This window comes from Coregonus clupeaformis, chromosome 24 (genome assembly GCF_020615455.1).
Source record: "Coregonus clupeaformis isolate EN_2021a chromosome 24, ASM2061545v1, whole genome shotgun sequence".
Taxonomy (NCBI): domain Eukaryota; kingdom Metazoa; phylum Chordata; class Actinopteri; order Salmoniformes; family Salmonidae; genus Coregonus; species Coregonus clupeaformis.
The window spans coordinates 281,871-298,481 of NC_059215.1; the positions used below are offsets into that span (position 1 = coordinate 281,871).

Consider the following 16,611-nt stretch of genomic DNA (forward strand, 5'->3'; position numbering starts at 1 on the left):
TTCACAGCAATGATAGATTCCGGATCGGTGGGGAACCTTATAGATAGGGAGCTGGTCTCTGAATGGGGGTTGCCCACCGTGCCACTGCCTTCTCCGCTACACGTCACCTCGCTGGACAATAAACCACTTGGATCAGGCACCATTACACACGTCACTCTCCCCATTACCATCACCATTCTCACACTACCGGAGCACCACGAGGAGCTGTCCTTCTACATCGTCACGTCACCCCTTCACCGGATTGTCTTGGAATTGCCCTGGCTCAGACTACACAACCCCACCATCAACTGGATCACCAAGAGGATCACAGCCTGGTCCCCCTCATGCCGGAGGACCTGCCTGCCGGTGGTTTGTTGTTCCTCGTCAGTGGAGAGTCCGGAGTGCGCCCTCCAGCCCAATATTCCACGTGAGTACGCAGATCTCTCCGATGTCTTCTTTGCCTCCAAGGCTAAGTGTCTCCCTCCTCACAGGCCCTGGGACTGCGCCATTGACCTGCTGGAAGGCCAACACCCCCCGAAGAGTCGCATTTACTCCCTCTCCATAGCGGAGGCTGAGGCCATGGAGAACTATGTGGCGGAGACCCTGAAACAGGGGTTCATCAGACGCTCTACCTCTCTTGCCTCCGCCAGCATCTTCTTTGTGGCTAAAAAAGATGCAGGACTAATGCCGTGCATTGACTACCGGGGACTGAACGCAGTCACCACCAAGTACCGGTACCCCCTCCCTCTGGTTCCGTCAGCCATTGAGCAGCTGTGAGGGGCCTCACTCATGGCTTAACTAGGGCACAAGTGGAAACTTTGATCATAGCTCAGTGAGGAATTGCATGGCCCTGTGGGCCACTGATCCATTTCATGGATCTGGAATGGATCCGCGCCAACAGTGTCATGTCTGAAGTGCACACTATGAAATGTGAGGAAACTGTAGAGGTGAGAGCCGGATGGATGATGGATGATGAAGCCCCCGCTTCTCTTTCTGCTGATCTGAGAATTGAACATACAGTACAATCCAATTCCAATCGGAGGAAAACATCAGCTTCGAGCAAGGGTTCATTGAACTCCATTCAGCTGTTAAAGGGGACTTGACTTGCAGGCAGGAAAATAACTATAAGTGACTTTATAGACAACATTGGCCATCCTGAAAATAAACGTTCCCAAGACGATGACAGAGCACTATTTGATGAGGCGTAGAGTTACACATTGGAGATCAGTGAGGGTTGTACCGAGCCACAGGCTTTCGGCGTGATCTGTTTAGCCTATACGGTGTTCAGACACTGCGGAGGCGGCGGTGCTACCGACCGCGGACAATCAAAGCATTAACGTTGCGTGACTGTGGAGTAAACATCTTGGGATCGTTACATTCTCCAAAGCCAGGGCCAGGGCCCAAGCTTAATGGCTATCAATCAGACGAATGTACCACTCTTTCCCTCTCTTACACACACACACACACACACAATCACACACACACACACACACACACACACACACCCTGTCTCCTTCTGCTTCTAATCCATCAAGAGAGAGGGAACGTTTGATCGCCCCATTACTCTGACCCGCCGAGCGCTTAACCACCGGGAAATGAGATTTCGGGATTCGAAAAACCAAACGACAGTCCACGCTCTGTAAAACTTTCCCCAAAACTTTTAGTGTGATTTAGAGGGTTTGTGTCTGCATATGATGAGTCATTGTATTTCAATTCCAAACACTTTAAAGTAAATCAAACACCAAAACAAATCTATACAGAATTCCCTCGGATAGAAAAGTTAGCAGTCATGCTAGGCCTGGGTAGGTTTGAATGGGGCCAGGGATGTGAAATGGCTGGTCGGCTATAGAGGCAAGGCTACAACTAGGGTAATGCATTTCCTGTGTATATCCTGCTTATTCCCTCCTGATTTCGGAAATCTTTCAACAGGAATTTCTGGAAAGCTTCTGAATTTTGGGAAAGTTTAGACTAGACCGGCTTGGGTAAATCCAGCACCACCCAAATGAGACCCAGGGGGAGGCGATAGAGGGTGCAAGAGGAAATGTAAAAAATATATTGTTTTCACCTACGGGCTTCAAACCCACTTTCAAATAACTAATGTTGACTCTTTGCTGTTTACTTTCTTTTGAAGGGCAGATTAGGAAAATACCACTTTGTTTCAAGGGCACTAGACCCATCCTCAACCATTGATTAGTGATCATTTTGGATTGGATGTTATTGGGCCTGGCCAGGGCCAAGTATTGAGCCAATTAAACCAATATGGATGTTTCCCAAATGGCACCCTATTCCCTATATAGTGCACTACTTTCGACCAGGGACTGAACTGGGTGCCATTTGGGAAGCATCCTCTATCTTCTTGAAGGTCAAATTACACAGCAGTTTGGTGTATTTTATATAGGGAAATAAAACTAAAACTGAGGTGGCACATGTTTCAACTTTTGTTTAGCCGGGCCTGCAAGTAGAGCTGTTTTATCAAGAGACAAATATCCAGTGCTTTTCATGTGGTGTATAGGCACATACAGACACAGCTTGGCTACATTGTAACCGCGAAGCGGCCATGGTGCGCTCGCATATGGGGCTCAGCCAGGACTGTTACTTTTGTAACTGAATGAAAACATTTTAACAATGTGATTTAACCGATTGAAGTTGGGAAAATATATGGCAATAATATAGAATGGTGTTAAATGCCTGTAAACAGCTTGGGTGTGATTATTTCACAGATATAATTATGTAATATTAGGCATACTGATTATTTCTCACTATCTACATGCAAGCTACTCATTGACAGCCCGCACGTTACCGGACATGCAGTTTTGGTAGGCTGATGGAAGGCTACTCAGAGTCAGAGTCTGCACTACAGCGAAGGCTAATCAGACATGCCAGTGCTCATCATGGTTCTTACAGGCAAAGTGAAATGATACAATACATTTGCTTGTGATACTCGCAGCTAAAATTATATATACAGTGCCTTCAGAAAGTATTCACATCCCTTTACTTTTTCCACATTTTGTTGTGTGTTACAGCCTGAATTTAAAGTGAAATTATGTTTTAAGAAATGTTTACAAATTAATTAAAAATTAAAAGTTGAAATGTCTTGAGTCAATAAGTATTTAACCCCTTTGTTATGGCAAGCCTAAATAAGTTCAGGAGTACAAATGTGCTTAATAAGTTGCATGGACTCACTTTGTGTGCAACACAACAGTGTTTAACATGATTTTTGAATGACTACCTCGTCTCTGTACCCCACACATATAATTATATGTAAGGTCCCTCAATCGAACAGTACATTTCAAACACAGGTTCAAACACAAAGACAAGGGAGGTTTTCCAATGCCTCGCAAAGAAGGGCACCTATTGGAATATGGGTAAAAATAAAAAAGCAGACATTGAATAACCCTTTAAGTATGGTGAAGTTATTAATTACACTTTGGATGGTGTATCAATACACCCAGTCAATACAAAGACACAGGTGTTCTTCCTAACACAGTTGCCGGAGAGGAAGGAAACCACTCAGGGATTACACCATCAGACCAATGGTGACTTTAAAACAGTTACAGAGTTGAATGGATGTGACTACAACATTGTAGTTACTCCAAAATACTAACCTAATTGACAGAGTGAAAATAAGGAAGCTTGTACAGAATAAAAATATTCCAAAACATGCATCATGTTTGCAACAAGTCACTAAAGTAATACTGCAAAAAATGTGGCAAAGCAATTAACTTTTTGTCCTGAATACAAAGTGTTATGTTTGGGGCAAATCCAATACAACACATTAAGGAGTACAACTCTATATTTTCCAAGCATAGTGGTGGCTGCATCATGTTATGGGTATGCTTGTAATCGTTAAGGACTGGGGGGGTTTTCAGAATAAAAAATAAAGGGAATGGAGATAAGCACAGGCAAAATCCTAGAGGAAAACCTTGTTCAGTCTGCTTTCCACTGGGAGATGAATTCACCTTTCAGCAGGACAATAACCTAAAACACAACGCCAAATCTACACAGGAGTTGCTTACCAAGAAGACAGTGAATGTTCCTGAGTGGCTGAGCTACAGTTTTTACTTAAATCTACTTGAAAATATATGGCAAGTCATTAACATGTTTTTCTAGTAATGATCAACAACCAATTTGACAGAGCTTGAAGAATTTTGAAAATAATAATGGGCAAATGTTGCATAATCTAGGTGTGGAAAGTTTTTAGAGATTTACCCAGAAAGACTCACAGCTGTAATCGCTGCCAAAGGTGCTTCTACAAAATATTGACTCCAGGGTGTGAATACTTATGTAAATTAGATAATTCTGTATATAATTTTCAATACATTTGCAAAGACTTCATAATGGAGAGAGAAAAAAATGAATTCAGGCTGTAACACAACAAACTGTGAAATAAGTCAAGGGGTATGAATACTTCCTGAAGGCACTGTAACAATGGACCAGGGTTTCCGTTAGCCGGTAATTGCCGGCTTTTGGCCGATAAAATTAATTAAAAGCCACTAAATAAAATTGTGCAGGGCTGCATATCATAGAGTACATTCCAATTTCACGCTTCAGCATCATTCTCTCATTCCTTGCCTGCTGCCTTACGTGCACGCTGCTGAGGAGAGAGAGTGAGAGAGGAGCCTTGGGCTACTGTTTGTGAAGATGGAGGCCTTTTGCCATTATAGTAAAATGAAAGTTAGAGAGTATGCCTATAGTAAAAAGCCTAAAAGGGGAATGTCATCCATATTAACAAGTTTCAATATTGTTGTGTACAAAGACGGGAAGAACGTTGGCGCGGCCAAATGCAGGCTACTGTGCAACTCGCTATTCAGGTAGGATTTTTTTATTTATAATAATTTGTTTTATAATTGTTATTACAGTATATCATTGTTTTTATTGTAGGCATATGTATTATTATAAACCAGTTCTTTAAATATGCAAAACATGTTTTGTTTCATTCTGTTGAGACATTTTCTTTGGCTAAATTAAGTTAAATCTGTCTTTTTAATTGTGTACTCCGTATTTAGTTTAAGATAGGTTATAAGTAGGCCTATTATAAAGTAAATATAATTAGCCTATTGCTGTCATTTGTTGGGGACTGTAGGCACTAGTCTTTCTTGTTAATTGCTGGACCTTTTGAGAAGGTTTAAACCAGTTGGCAAGTGTTTTGTTTCATTCTGAGCCATTTTCTTTGGCCGGACTAAGTTCCAACTGTAATGGGTTTGCCGCAATATAATATCCTGCTCGTATCTTCCCTATAAAAATTGGCTTGACTTACTTTTGATATTACCCTAATAAAGTTTAGAAACTTTTGTGAAGGTTTGGTGTGGTGTGGCTATTAGCCTATTATACTGCAGGCCTATGATATGAAGGCAGTGCGCACCAGCACTCCAACTGACTCCGACAGTTGAACTTGAGGTGAGGAATAATGTTTTAGTCCTACCAAAGTTACTCCTATTATCTTTCAATATAATGCTTATCTTAATTTTTTAAAATGTTGATCGAAAATTAGCGAAGTAACCTCCTGTACGACTATAGTTGTATAGCATATGCAGTAGGCTAGCCTATCTGACAAGGATAATGAAATGTCTGTGTCGTAACATGCCGCCAGCCTATCTCAATCTCTCTTTCTCTGGGACTAGGCCTCAGCTTCTCTTGCATTATATCATCCAGTGGACACCTAAGCCTATAGGCCTATGCATGCAATGCTCTGATGCATTTAGTGCTCAAATCTCCGACAGCTGAATTGTGAGGTGGACAATTATTATTTTAGGAAAGTAAAAACTAATAAAACAATAGCCTATAAAGTTTCAAAATACAAGAAATAGTGTTTTTGTAATGTGTTAGGCTATAGGCTGTTTTTAAGGACACGTACATGTGGCTCATTTGGCCAATATCCCTTGTTTATTGATGCCGCTGGCTGCGTGGGTGGACGTCCTTATGGGTTACGCACCCAATGCATATGATTCAGTGCAGGGTACTGGGCAGACAGTAAATAAATGAGTTATGAAAAACATGACAGGCATTAAAATGGAAAATGGAAAATGATATGTCTGCTTGGGTCCAGTGAGCCCTAAATGATGAAATTAAAGAACGCAAATACTGTACTCTGAAGCAGATAGCATGCTGTAAAATAGTCAAACACTTACGCTATTCTATATTGACATTTTACTCAGCAAGGGAATCTAGCATAATTAATTTCCAAGTTAAAAACATAACACAAGACTGATAAGCAGGGTCTGAGTTCAAACAAAACACTTTCTCCTCCACAGCTTGATAGCTACCACAGTAAATTGGCTATGATGAATGTGCAAGAAAGCGAGATTGCTAAGTGTATGCTTGAAGAGTGACACAGTATGCCTGAATCCAGACATTGTTTGTTGGGCAGGTGTTCTAGATTGAAGAGAGGAAGAGAAGGAGGGGAATTTTCATGTAGAGAAAGAGAGAAAGATAGAGAGGGGGGTGGGGGATCCCTGCCAATGCTGGTGCCTTTTCATTGAAGGCCCCTGCTGGGACCCACCTGGGCAAGAACCTTAGAAATACACCACAGCCAGACTGAGCTTTCAGCCTGGCAGACTCCATACAACGCTGACGGTTTTAACATGGGGCTGGGGTGCTGTGTGGTGTGTGTGGTGTGTGTGTGTGTGTGTGTGTGTGTGTGTGTGTGTGTGTGTGTGTGTGTGTGTGTGTGTGTGTGTGTGTGTGTGTGTGTGTGTGTGTGTGTGTGTGTGTGTGTGTGTGCGCGTGTGTGTGTGTGTGTGTGTGTGTGTGTGTGTGTGTGTGTGCGTGCGTGGGTGGGTGTGTGTGTGCGTGGGTGTGTGTGTGTATGTGTGAGAGAGAGAGAGAGAGCTTGTGTCTGAGAGAGCATGTATGTGTTTGTTGGATCTAGATAAAGCAGAGGTTTGCAGACAGACAAGGTGAATTAAGGCTCAGAGAGAGAAAATATAATTCAAAAGTAGGACTCTTTCTAAGTTTGAAGGAAATAAGTCCTTTCATGTGTTCTTCTGAAACATGCATGAGAAGAGCTCCAAAGGGGGTGGAAGCATGCAGGCGCCTTTCAAGCTCCTAATACATAATGTTACAGCAGTTCCGGATGGGAACCAGAATACACCCTGGGCTCTGGAGAGCTTGCTGTCAACAGTCCATGGACTGTATACACCAGAAAACTACAAGTATGGTGTCCCTGTGATTACATTGGACTCTCTTCACCTTGCTGTCCCATTTAATGGATTCACATATCTCTGAACACAAGAGTACTACATGGTATGGTGTCCCTGTGCAGACATACCTTGCTTGCGGACGTCCTCCACGGCGAGGATGAGCTCCTCCTTGAGATCGTGGCTGTTCTTGGCGATCTGCTCACCCTTCTCCAGGAAGTTCTGCGTGGCCTGCTCCACCGACAGGGCCAGCACGTGGGCCTTCTTGGAGCGCCCCTTCTTCTTACTGCTGGGCCCTTTGTTGCTGGTGTTCACCAGGGTGGTCACCTGACGGACGGAGAGGGAGAGGTTAGGACGGGAACTGAAGATAAAATAACAGATGCCAAAAGGGTTGAGGGACTGAAAACTGTATGGATAACTAATACTTGTATTAATGTTATACAGCACTTTTATACAGCAACCGTTTGTTCATCGACCTGTGGGATATGTTGCTAACTGATCCACCAATTGAAATGCAAGACAAGTCTTACAGTAATCTAAGCAGACCATAAAGGACAAAACGTTGAAAGACATCTCGTATAGTTTGACTGCATTTCATTGCCTTTCATCCAGCCTATTAACACAACTAAAACACGTCTTCATAAGCATTTCAGGAGGCAAGCCATCATGAGCTACAGTGTGCAGGAAATGTGACATGCCTTCAAACGGAGACTCCTGTCTTTCAGCAGCATGACAATTAAATGAAACAAAGTCCCAAATATTCCCCTATTCCCTACTACAGTATGTAGGGAACAGGTTGACATTAAGGACACACACAAATAATCCAGCGTGTTAGAAGGGTGATAAAACAGAACAATTATGTGAGTAATAGCAAGTCATATTGCTAAGTAAAGAAAATTAACCTTGAGGTTGAGTCCCAAATGGCACCCATATTCCCTATATCTAGTGCTCTACTTTTGACCTGTTTTGAAAAAACGAAAACTTTATTGGACAGATTCAGGCAATACCTCTCTGTTCTTGTGAAAGTGTGTACCGTAATTTTCGGACTATAAGCCGCGCCTTTATTCCCATTTTTCGACCCTGCGGTTTATATAACAGTGCGGCTAATCTATGGATTTTTACAGCTAACGGCCATTAGAAGACCTCCTAAATCTATGGATTTTACAGGTTACAGTCCACCAACTTTAACTCTATGGGCTCTATGACCGGTCCGCGCCCCCCACCTTTAAGCGGCGGGCTCCAGCAGGAAAAGCTGGAGGCCGGAAAAGAGTGAGACAGGTAGCGCGCAAAAGTAAAAGTGGAACCGAGAGTGGTACGAGAGACAGAACGAGAGACAGAACGAGAGCAAGACAGACAGACATTACGAGAGCGAGACAGTTTGTGCAAAGGAAGTTTTCATGCACAAACCCTCATTATGGAAAACAAACGTAGAAATGCATATGATGCAGCTTTTAAGTTAAAGGCAGTCAATCTGGCTGTAAAAGAAGGAAATAGAGCTGCTGCACGTAGCCTTGGCATCAATGAGTCAATGGTGAGACGTTGGAGACGCCAGCGGGAAGAACTGTATCAATGCAAAAAGTCAAAAAAAGCTTTCAGAGGTAATAAAAGCAGATGGCCCGAACTTGAAGACTTTCTTGAAGATTGGGTGAACACACAGAGAGCAGACGGCCGAGGTGTTTCCACCATGCAGATCCGACTGAAAGCTGAAACAGTCGCCACCGAAATGAAAATTGAAAATTTTAGAGGTGGACCATCCTGGTGTTTCAGATTTATGAGACGAAAGGGACTGTCCATCAGGGCGTGGACGACTGTGTGTCAGCAACTCCCTCCCGACTACCAGGAAAAAATAACAAACTTCAGCGAATTCACACAAAGAAAGATAGAGGAATATTCCATCGGACCGGACCAGATCATAAATATGGATGAAGTGCCTTTGACGTTTGACCTGCCTCTCACTAGGACTGTTAACAAGAAAGGTGAACACCTGCGGCTTATAGTCCAGTGCGGCTTATATATGTACACATCATTCAATTTAGCTGCTGCGGCTTATACTCCGGTGCGCCTTATAGTGCGGAAAATACGGTAGTCAATTAGAAATACCAGCCTTGGTTTTAATGTTTACCCAACGTCAGTGGATGTTGGTTCTCAAACTGCCACTCTACCAGTATAGCCTACATTGCATCTCTTTGGAGTGAGACACATTGAGTATTCAAAAGAAAATGCATCCTGAAGCACTAAATGAAACACGTGCACAGCTAACGCACTAGAGGGAATGTCCTTGTAAATGTGCTGCAGTCTGGAGCCTGCTTTGCCAAAACCTGCATGGGGGTAAATCGAGGAACAGGACTGCAAATCAAATTGGACCCTCAAGTCTGGCTCCAGGCAAGCATGAGGAGAGCCTACAAGCGTTCATTCAAGTCAACGCTACCACAAGTCCACTGAGAGGGGTTGTGGGGTTGTTTCTAGCTTACCAGCTTCCAGGTTCTGCCTTCTGGTTTTGGTAATGGCCCCACGTCGCACAATTACCATGCCGAAATGGAGGCGAAATGAGCCGAGCTTCCCACACAGGGAGAGAGACAAGCTAACAGCCTTCCAAGCGAACAGCTGTTGGGTGTCCCTATGCGTCAGCTAGCTTCTTAGAAGCTCTGAGAGCGTAGTGGGGCTCACTGTGGTTAAGCTGGGCCTGGCTTTGCCTCGGGACAACACTGCATACAATCTTCAGCTGCCAAATACTGGGAGTAAATTGGAATGAGAGATGCTTTCAGGTTGGATTCATACACGGAAAACAAATGAGGTAAACTAGGTCACGAAACGACCCGCATTTCAGCAATGGACTGAATTGAAGCCGCTGCTTTCAGTCTGCCAATGAAATGCTGAAGTTAGAGGCCTACAGCCGAGTTAACCTTTTACCAATTTGATGGGATAGAACTGGAGAAATGTAACAACTCTCAAATGTATAGGTATGGATGCAAGGACGGACTATCCATGAGATGAAAAATGATCACAGATTGCACATTTTCCCCTGAAGTTAGAGGCCAGTTCACTTTTTACCAGTTTGAAGACAGTCTTGCAGACAAAGTAACAACCAGATATTATCAGCCTCTTCTTACTTCAAAAATGAGAAGTAATGTTTTACTCTTGGAGTAATTTTACTCTAATAGTAATTTTACTCTAAGAGTAAAATTACTATAAATGGTAATTAAGACAGAAGCTACATTATTTGACAAGCATGAGGCTACATTTAAAGCCTCATGCGAAGTGGAGACAAGCTCACCCGAGCAAACCCGGGACTCCGAAGAGAGCCTCAGCCGACATAATTAATGAATGGTTTCTTGCTAATGATGTATTAAGCTCCATTAAAAGAGTCGCGCTAATTCCATTGTCTGTTGATAAATGGAGTCAAAGCAGAACACAAATGACCCTCGTGGCGGCGGCCTCGGTCTCTCTCTGCCAGTGGTGTTGAGGCAGGACGTATTCAGAGAGAAGTCCCGTTGGGGTAGAAGGGAGGTACAGATACAGGGAACAGGCGAGACGCTACTGTCATAGCTATTATAGAGGTGTCTGTCACTTTCTGTCAACTGGGTGGGGATACATGCATGCATGGCCCCCGCACGTGCATGCATACACACTCACACACACGCAGATACACACACTACTGATCATCACAGCCTATGTGTATCATCATCATTCAGCTTTATTTATCAAGGTAAGTATCTGAAAGCAAACTGTCATGTGTACTGAATGATCTGATTGCTTCTTGATCTCGTCATGGTACTTTCAATTGGCCTATTGTTTTGAACCGCTCTGTTTGTGAATACAATACAAACTGACGGCCAGATGGAGTTAGTTCATCATGTAGTATGCAACATATTTCTGTTTCAAGTCATGCTGATTAGAATTGAATACTTTATTGTTACTTAAATGTATTGTAGAGCACTGGGGAGATGTCTCAGATGACAGCAGGAGCAGTTCAACCCTGTCATTACAGACAACGGCACACACAAAAAGACACACACTCACAAACACACACACATGCAAGTACACACACACACAGACACACACAGACACTCACACACTCACACACACACACACACACACACACACACACACACACACACACACACACACACTACTGACAGAATGACTCAGTGTGTGACTGCAGTAGTACCCTGCCATTGTCTCCGCTGTGGGGAACATGTTGCAGTGTAAATTATGAAAGGAACACAGTGAACTCCAGAGGGGGTAACGAACCAAATAACCTAACATCAATCAAGAACTTAACGCACACACACACAGAATTGACAATAACATCAGTCACACACACACACATAACCTGTATAACCCAGCTCCGGCGATGCTCACTTAGCAAGAGAATGCCGAGCGTCAACTTGACAAATGCACAGTGAAGGTTTGTGAGGGAAGCTACAGTCTGGTAAGAGAGCTGGTAGCATTTTAATCTGAAACTACATATTTTGACCTGTCTTGTCGCAGCAATATAATCCTACAGCAACAGAATATGACCATTTGTCCATAATGGGGCTGGGTGGTTAGGCTATTAGCTTGTCAAAATGAGGTGACATGAAAAGTGGAATATTGTTAATATAACCGTGTTTTATTGTGGGTTTTCAGTGAATCATGAAACTCATCTGCATTTCCTGTGGCACAGGAAAATTCTCAGCAACAAACAAGTGATCAAATTAATATCCTACATATGTATGTTCCATGCAATTGTAGGGTCTGTCAGTGACTACTTATTCACTTTATCAGGGGCCACTCAAAGAAAAAAAAGAAGACATGGATAGTAATGAAATAATGTATCTGCCTGTCACTGGCCATTACATCTATATGAGTTAAGAAACAATGTGAAGGTATATGGTGCCGTTTGCTGGAGACGTCTTACTGACACATTCTACATTTCTGAGGGAATGGACATAAGAATGTGTGTGTGTGTGTTTGTGTGTGTGCCTGCGTGTGTGCGGGTGGATGTTTGTTTGTTTTGAAACAAACAAGAAATAAGACAAAAAAACAGAACACTTGAGCGTGCATAACTATTCACCCCCCCAAAGTCAATACTTTGTAGAGCCACCTTTTGCAGCAATTACAGCTGCAAGTCTCTTGGGGTATGTCTCTATAAGTTATATGTTTTGTTTACCCCATATGTAACTCTGTGTTGTTGTTTTTATCGCACTGCTTTGCTTTATCTTGGCCAGGTCGCAGTTGTAAATGAGAACTTGTTCTCAACTGGCTTACCTGGTTAAATAAAGGTGAAATAAAAATATATATATATATAAGTTTGGCACATCTAGCCACTGGGATTTTTGCCCATTCTTCAAGGCAAAACTGCTCCAACTCCTTCAAGTTGGATGGGTTCTGCTGGTGTACAGCAATCTTTAAGTCACACCACAGATTCTCAATTGGATTGAGGTCTGGGCTTTGACTAGGTCATTCCAAGACATTTAAATGTTTCCCCTTAAACCACTCGAGTGTTGCTTTAGCAGTATGCTAAATTGTCCTGCTGGAAGGTGAACCTCCGTCCCAGTCTCAAATCTCTGGAAGACTGAAACATGTTTCCCTCAAGAATTCCCCTGTATTTAGCGCCATTCATCATTCCTTCAATTCTGACCAGTTTCCCAGTCCCTGCCAATGAAAAACAACATACAGTGGGGTGGCTGACTAAAAATTATTTAGTCAGCCACCAATTGTGCAAGTTCTCCCACTTAAAAAGATGAGAGAGGCCTGTAATTTTCATCATAGGTACACGTCAACTATGACAGACAAAATGAGAAAAAAAATTCCAGAAAATCACATTGTAGGATTTTTTTATGAATTTATTTGCAAATTATGGTGGAAAATAAGTATTTGGTCAATAACAAAAGTTTCTCAATACTTTGTTATATACCCTTTGTTGGCAATGACACAGGTCAAACGTTTTCTGTAAGTCTTCACAAGGTTTTCACACACTGTTGCTGGTATTTTGGCACATTCCTCCATGCAGATCTCCTCTAGAGCAGTGATGTTTTGGGGCTGTCGCTGGGCAACACAGACTTTCAACTCCCTCCAAAGATTTTCTATGGGGTTGAGATCTGGAGACTGGCTAGGCCACTCCAGGACCTTGAAATGCTTCTTACGAAGCCACTCCTTCATTGCCCGGGCGGTGTGTTTGGGATCATTGTCATGCTGAAAGACCCAGCCACGTTTCATCTTCAATGTCCTTGCTGATGGAAGGAGGTTTTCACTCAAAATCTCACGATACATGGCCCCATTCATTCTTTCCTTTACACGGATCAGTCGTCCTGGTCCCTTTGCAGAAAAACAGCCCCAAAGCATGATGTTTCCACCCCCATGCTTCACAGTAGGTATGGTGTTCTTTGGATGCAACTCAGCATTCTTTGTCCTCCAAACACGACGAGTTGAGTTTTTACCAAAAAGTTCTATTTTGGTTTCATCTGACCATATGACATTCTCCCAATCCTCTTCTGGATCATCCAAATGCACTCTAGCAAACTTCAGACGGGCCTGGACATGTACTGGCTTAAGCAGGGGGACACGTCTTGCACTGCAGGATTTGAGTCCCTGGCGGCGTAGTGTGTTACTGATGGTAGGCTTTGTTACTTTGGTCCCAGCTCTCTGCAGGTCATTCACTAGGTCCCCCTGTGTGGTTCTGGGATTTTTGCTCACCGTTCTTGTGATCATTTTGACCCCACGGGGTGTGATCTTGCGTGGAGCCCCAGATCGAGGGAGATTATCAGTGGTCTTGTATGTCTTCCATTTCCTAATAATTGCTCCCACAGTTGATTTCTTCAAACCAAGCTGCTTACCTATTGCAGATTCAGTCTTCCCAGCCTGGTGCAGGTCTACAATTTTGTTTCTGGTGTCCTTTGACAGCTCTTTGGTCTTGGCCATAGTGGAGTTTGGAGTGTGACTGTTTGAGGTTGTGGACAGGTGTCTTTTATACTGATAACAAGTTCAAACAGGTGCCATTAATACAGGTAACGAGTGGAGGACAGAGGAGCCTCTTAAAGAAGAAGTTACAGGTCTGTGAGAGCCAGAAATTTTGCTTGTTTGTAGGTGACCAAATACTAATTTTCCACCATAATTTGCAAATAAATTCATTAAATATCCTACAATGTGATTTTCTGGATTTTTTTTCTCAATTTGTCTGTCATAGTTGATGTGTACCTATGATGAAAATTACAGGCCTCTCTCATCTTTTTAAGTGGGAGAACTTGCACAATTGGTGGCTGACTAAATACTTTTTTTCCCCACTGTATGTTTGGGGAGTCTCCCACATGCCTTTTGGCGAACACCAAACGTGTTTGCTTATTTTGTTTATTTAAGCAATGACCTTTTTTCTGGCCACTATTCCGAAAAGCCCAGCTCTGTGGGGTGTACGGCTTAAAGTGGTCCTATGGACAGGTACTCCAATCTCCGCTGTGGAGCATTGCATCTCCTTCAGGGTTATCTTTGGTCTCTTTGTTGCCTCTCTGATGAATGCCCTCCTTGCCTGATCCGTGACTTTTGGTGGGCGGCCCTCTTTTGGCAGGTTTGTTGTTATGCCATATTCTTTCCATTTTTTAATAATGGATTTAATGGTGCTCCGTGGGATGTTCAAAGTTTCTGATATTTTTTTATAACCCAACCCTGATCTATACTTCTCCACAACTGTGTCCCTGACCTGTTTGGAGAGCTCATTGGTCTTCATGGTGCCGCTTGCTTGGTGGTGCCCCTTGCTTAGTGGTGTTGCAGACTCTGGGGCCTTTCAGAACAGGTGTATATATACTGAGGTCATGTGACAGATCATGTGACACTTATATTGCACACAGGTGGATTTTATTTAACTAATTATGTGACTTCTGAAGGTAATTGGTTGCACCAGATCTTATTTAGAGGCTTCATAACAAAGGGGTTGAATTCATATGCACACACCAATATTCCGTTATTTATTTTGTAGAATCTTTTGAAACAAGTTACTTTTTTCATTTCACTTCACCAATTTGAACTATTTTGTGTAAGTCCATTACATGAAATCCAAATAAAAATAAATTTAAATTACAGGTTATAATGCATCAAATTAGGAAAAACGCCAAGGGGGATGAATACTTTTGCAAGGCACTGTACGTGTGTGTGGGTGTGTGTGTGCGCTCACGTGTCCATGTGTTTGTGTGTGTTATGCATAGAAGTGAAAGTGTGTTTAAAATAGGCTGTGTTTAAATGTGGATGAGAGAGGATTAATTTGTTCCAGCCTCCTTCCATGCTGAGAGGGTACTGTGGTTAGTATGAAATATACAGTGGGGAAAAAAAGTATTTAGTCAGCCACCAACTGTGCAAGTTCTCCCACTTAAAAAGATGAGAGAGGCCTGTCATTTTCATCATAGGTACACGTCAACTATGACAGACAAATTGAGGAAAAAAAATCCAGAAAATCACATTGTAGGATTTTTAATGAATTTATTTGCAAATTATGGTGGAAAATAAGTATTTGGTCACCTACAAACAAGCAAGATTTCTGGCTCTCACAGACCTGTAACTTATTCATTAAGAGGCTCCTCTGTCCTCCACTCGTTACCTGTATTAATGGCACCTGTTTGAACTTGTTATCAGTATAAAAGACACCTGTCCACAACCTCAAACAGTCACACTCCAAACTCCACTATGGCCAAGACCAAAGAGCTGTCAAAGGACACCAGAAACACAATTGTAGACCTGCACCAGGCTGGGAAGACTGAATCTGCAATAGGTAAGCAGCTTGGTTTGAAGAAATCAACTGTGGGAGCAATTATTAGGAAATGGAAGACATACAAGACCACTGATAATCTCCCTCGATCTGGGGCTCCACGCAAGATCTCACCCCGTGGGGTCAAAATGATCACAAGAACGGTGAGCAAAAATCCCAGAACCACACGGGGGGACCTAGTGAATGACCTGCAGAGAGCTGGGACCAAAGTAACAAAGCCTACCATCAGTAACACACTACGCCGCCAGGGACTCAAATCCTGCAGTGGCAGACGTGTCCCCCTGCTTAAGCCAGTACATTTCCAGGCCCGTCTGAAGTTTGCTAGAGTGCATTTGGATGATCCAGAAGAGGATTGGGAGAATGTCATATGGTCAGATGAAACCAAAATAGAACTTTTTGGTAAAAACTCAACTTGTCGTGTTTGGAGGACAAAGTTGCATCCAAAGAACACCATACCTACTGTGAAGCATGGGGGTGGAAACATCCTGCTTTGGGGCTGTTTTTCTGCAAAGGGACCAGGACGACTGATCCGTGTAAAGGAAAGAATGAATGGGGCCATGTATCGTGAGATTTTGAGTGAAAACCTCCTTCCATCAGCAAGGGCATTGAAGATGAAACGTGGCTGGGTCTTTCAGCATGACAATGATCCCAAACACACCACCCGGAATACGAAGGAGTGGCTTTGTAAGAAGCATTTCAAGGTCCTGGAGTGGCCTAGCCAGTCTCCAGATCTCAACCCCATAGAAAATCTTTGGAGGGAGT

The 16,611-nt window shown here is 43.0% G+C and overlaps 1 protein-coding gene across 1 annotated transcript in view; it reads right to left on the minus strand.

Annotated features, from left to right (window-relative positions):
* Nucleotides 1-16,611, minus strand: part of ctnna2 (catenin (cadherin-associated protein), alpha 2) — a 179,856-nt gene that overhangs the window by 58,433 nt on the left and 104,812 nt on the right. Inside the window, exon 3 of the mRNA XM_045206785.1 lies at nt 7,247-7,442. Within this exon, the coding sequence (XP_045062720.1) occupies nt 7,247-7,442 (196 nt within the window). The remainder of the gene's footprint in view (nt 1-7,246; nt 7,443-16,611) is intronic.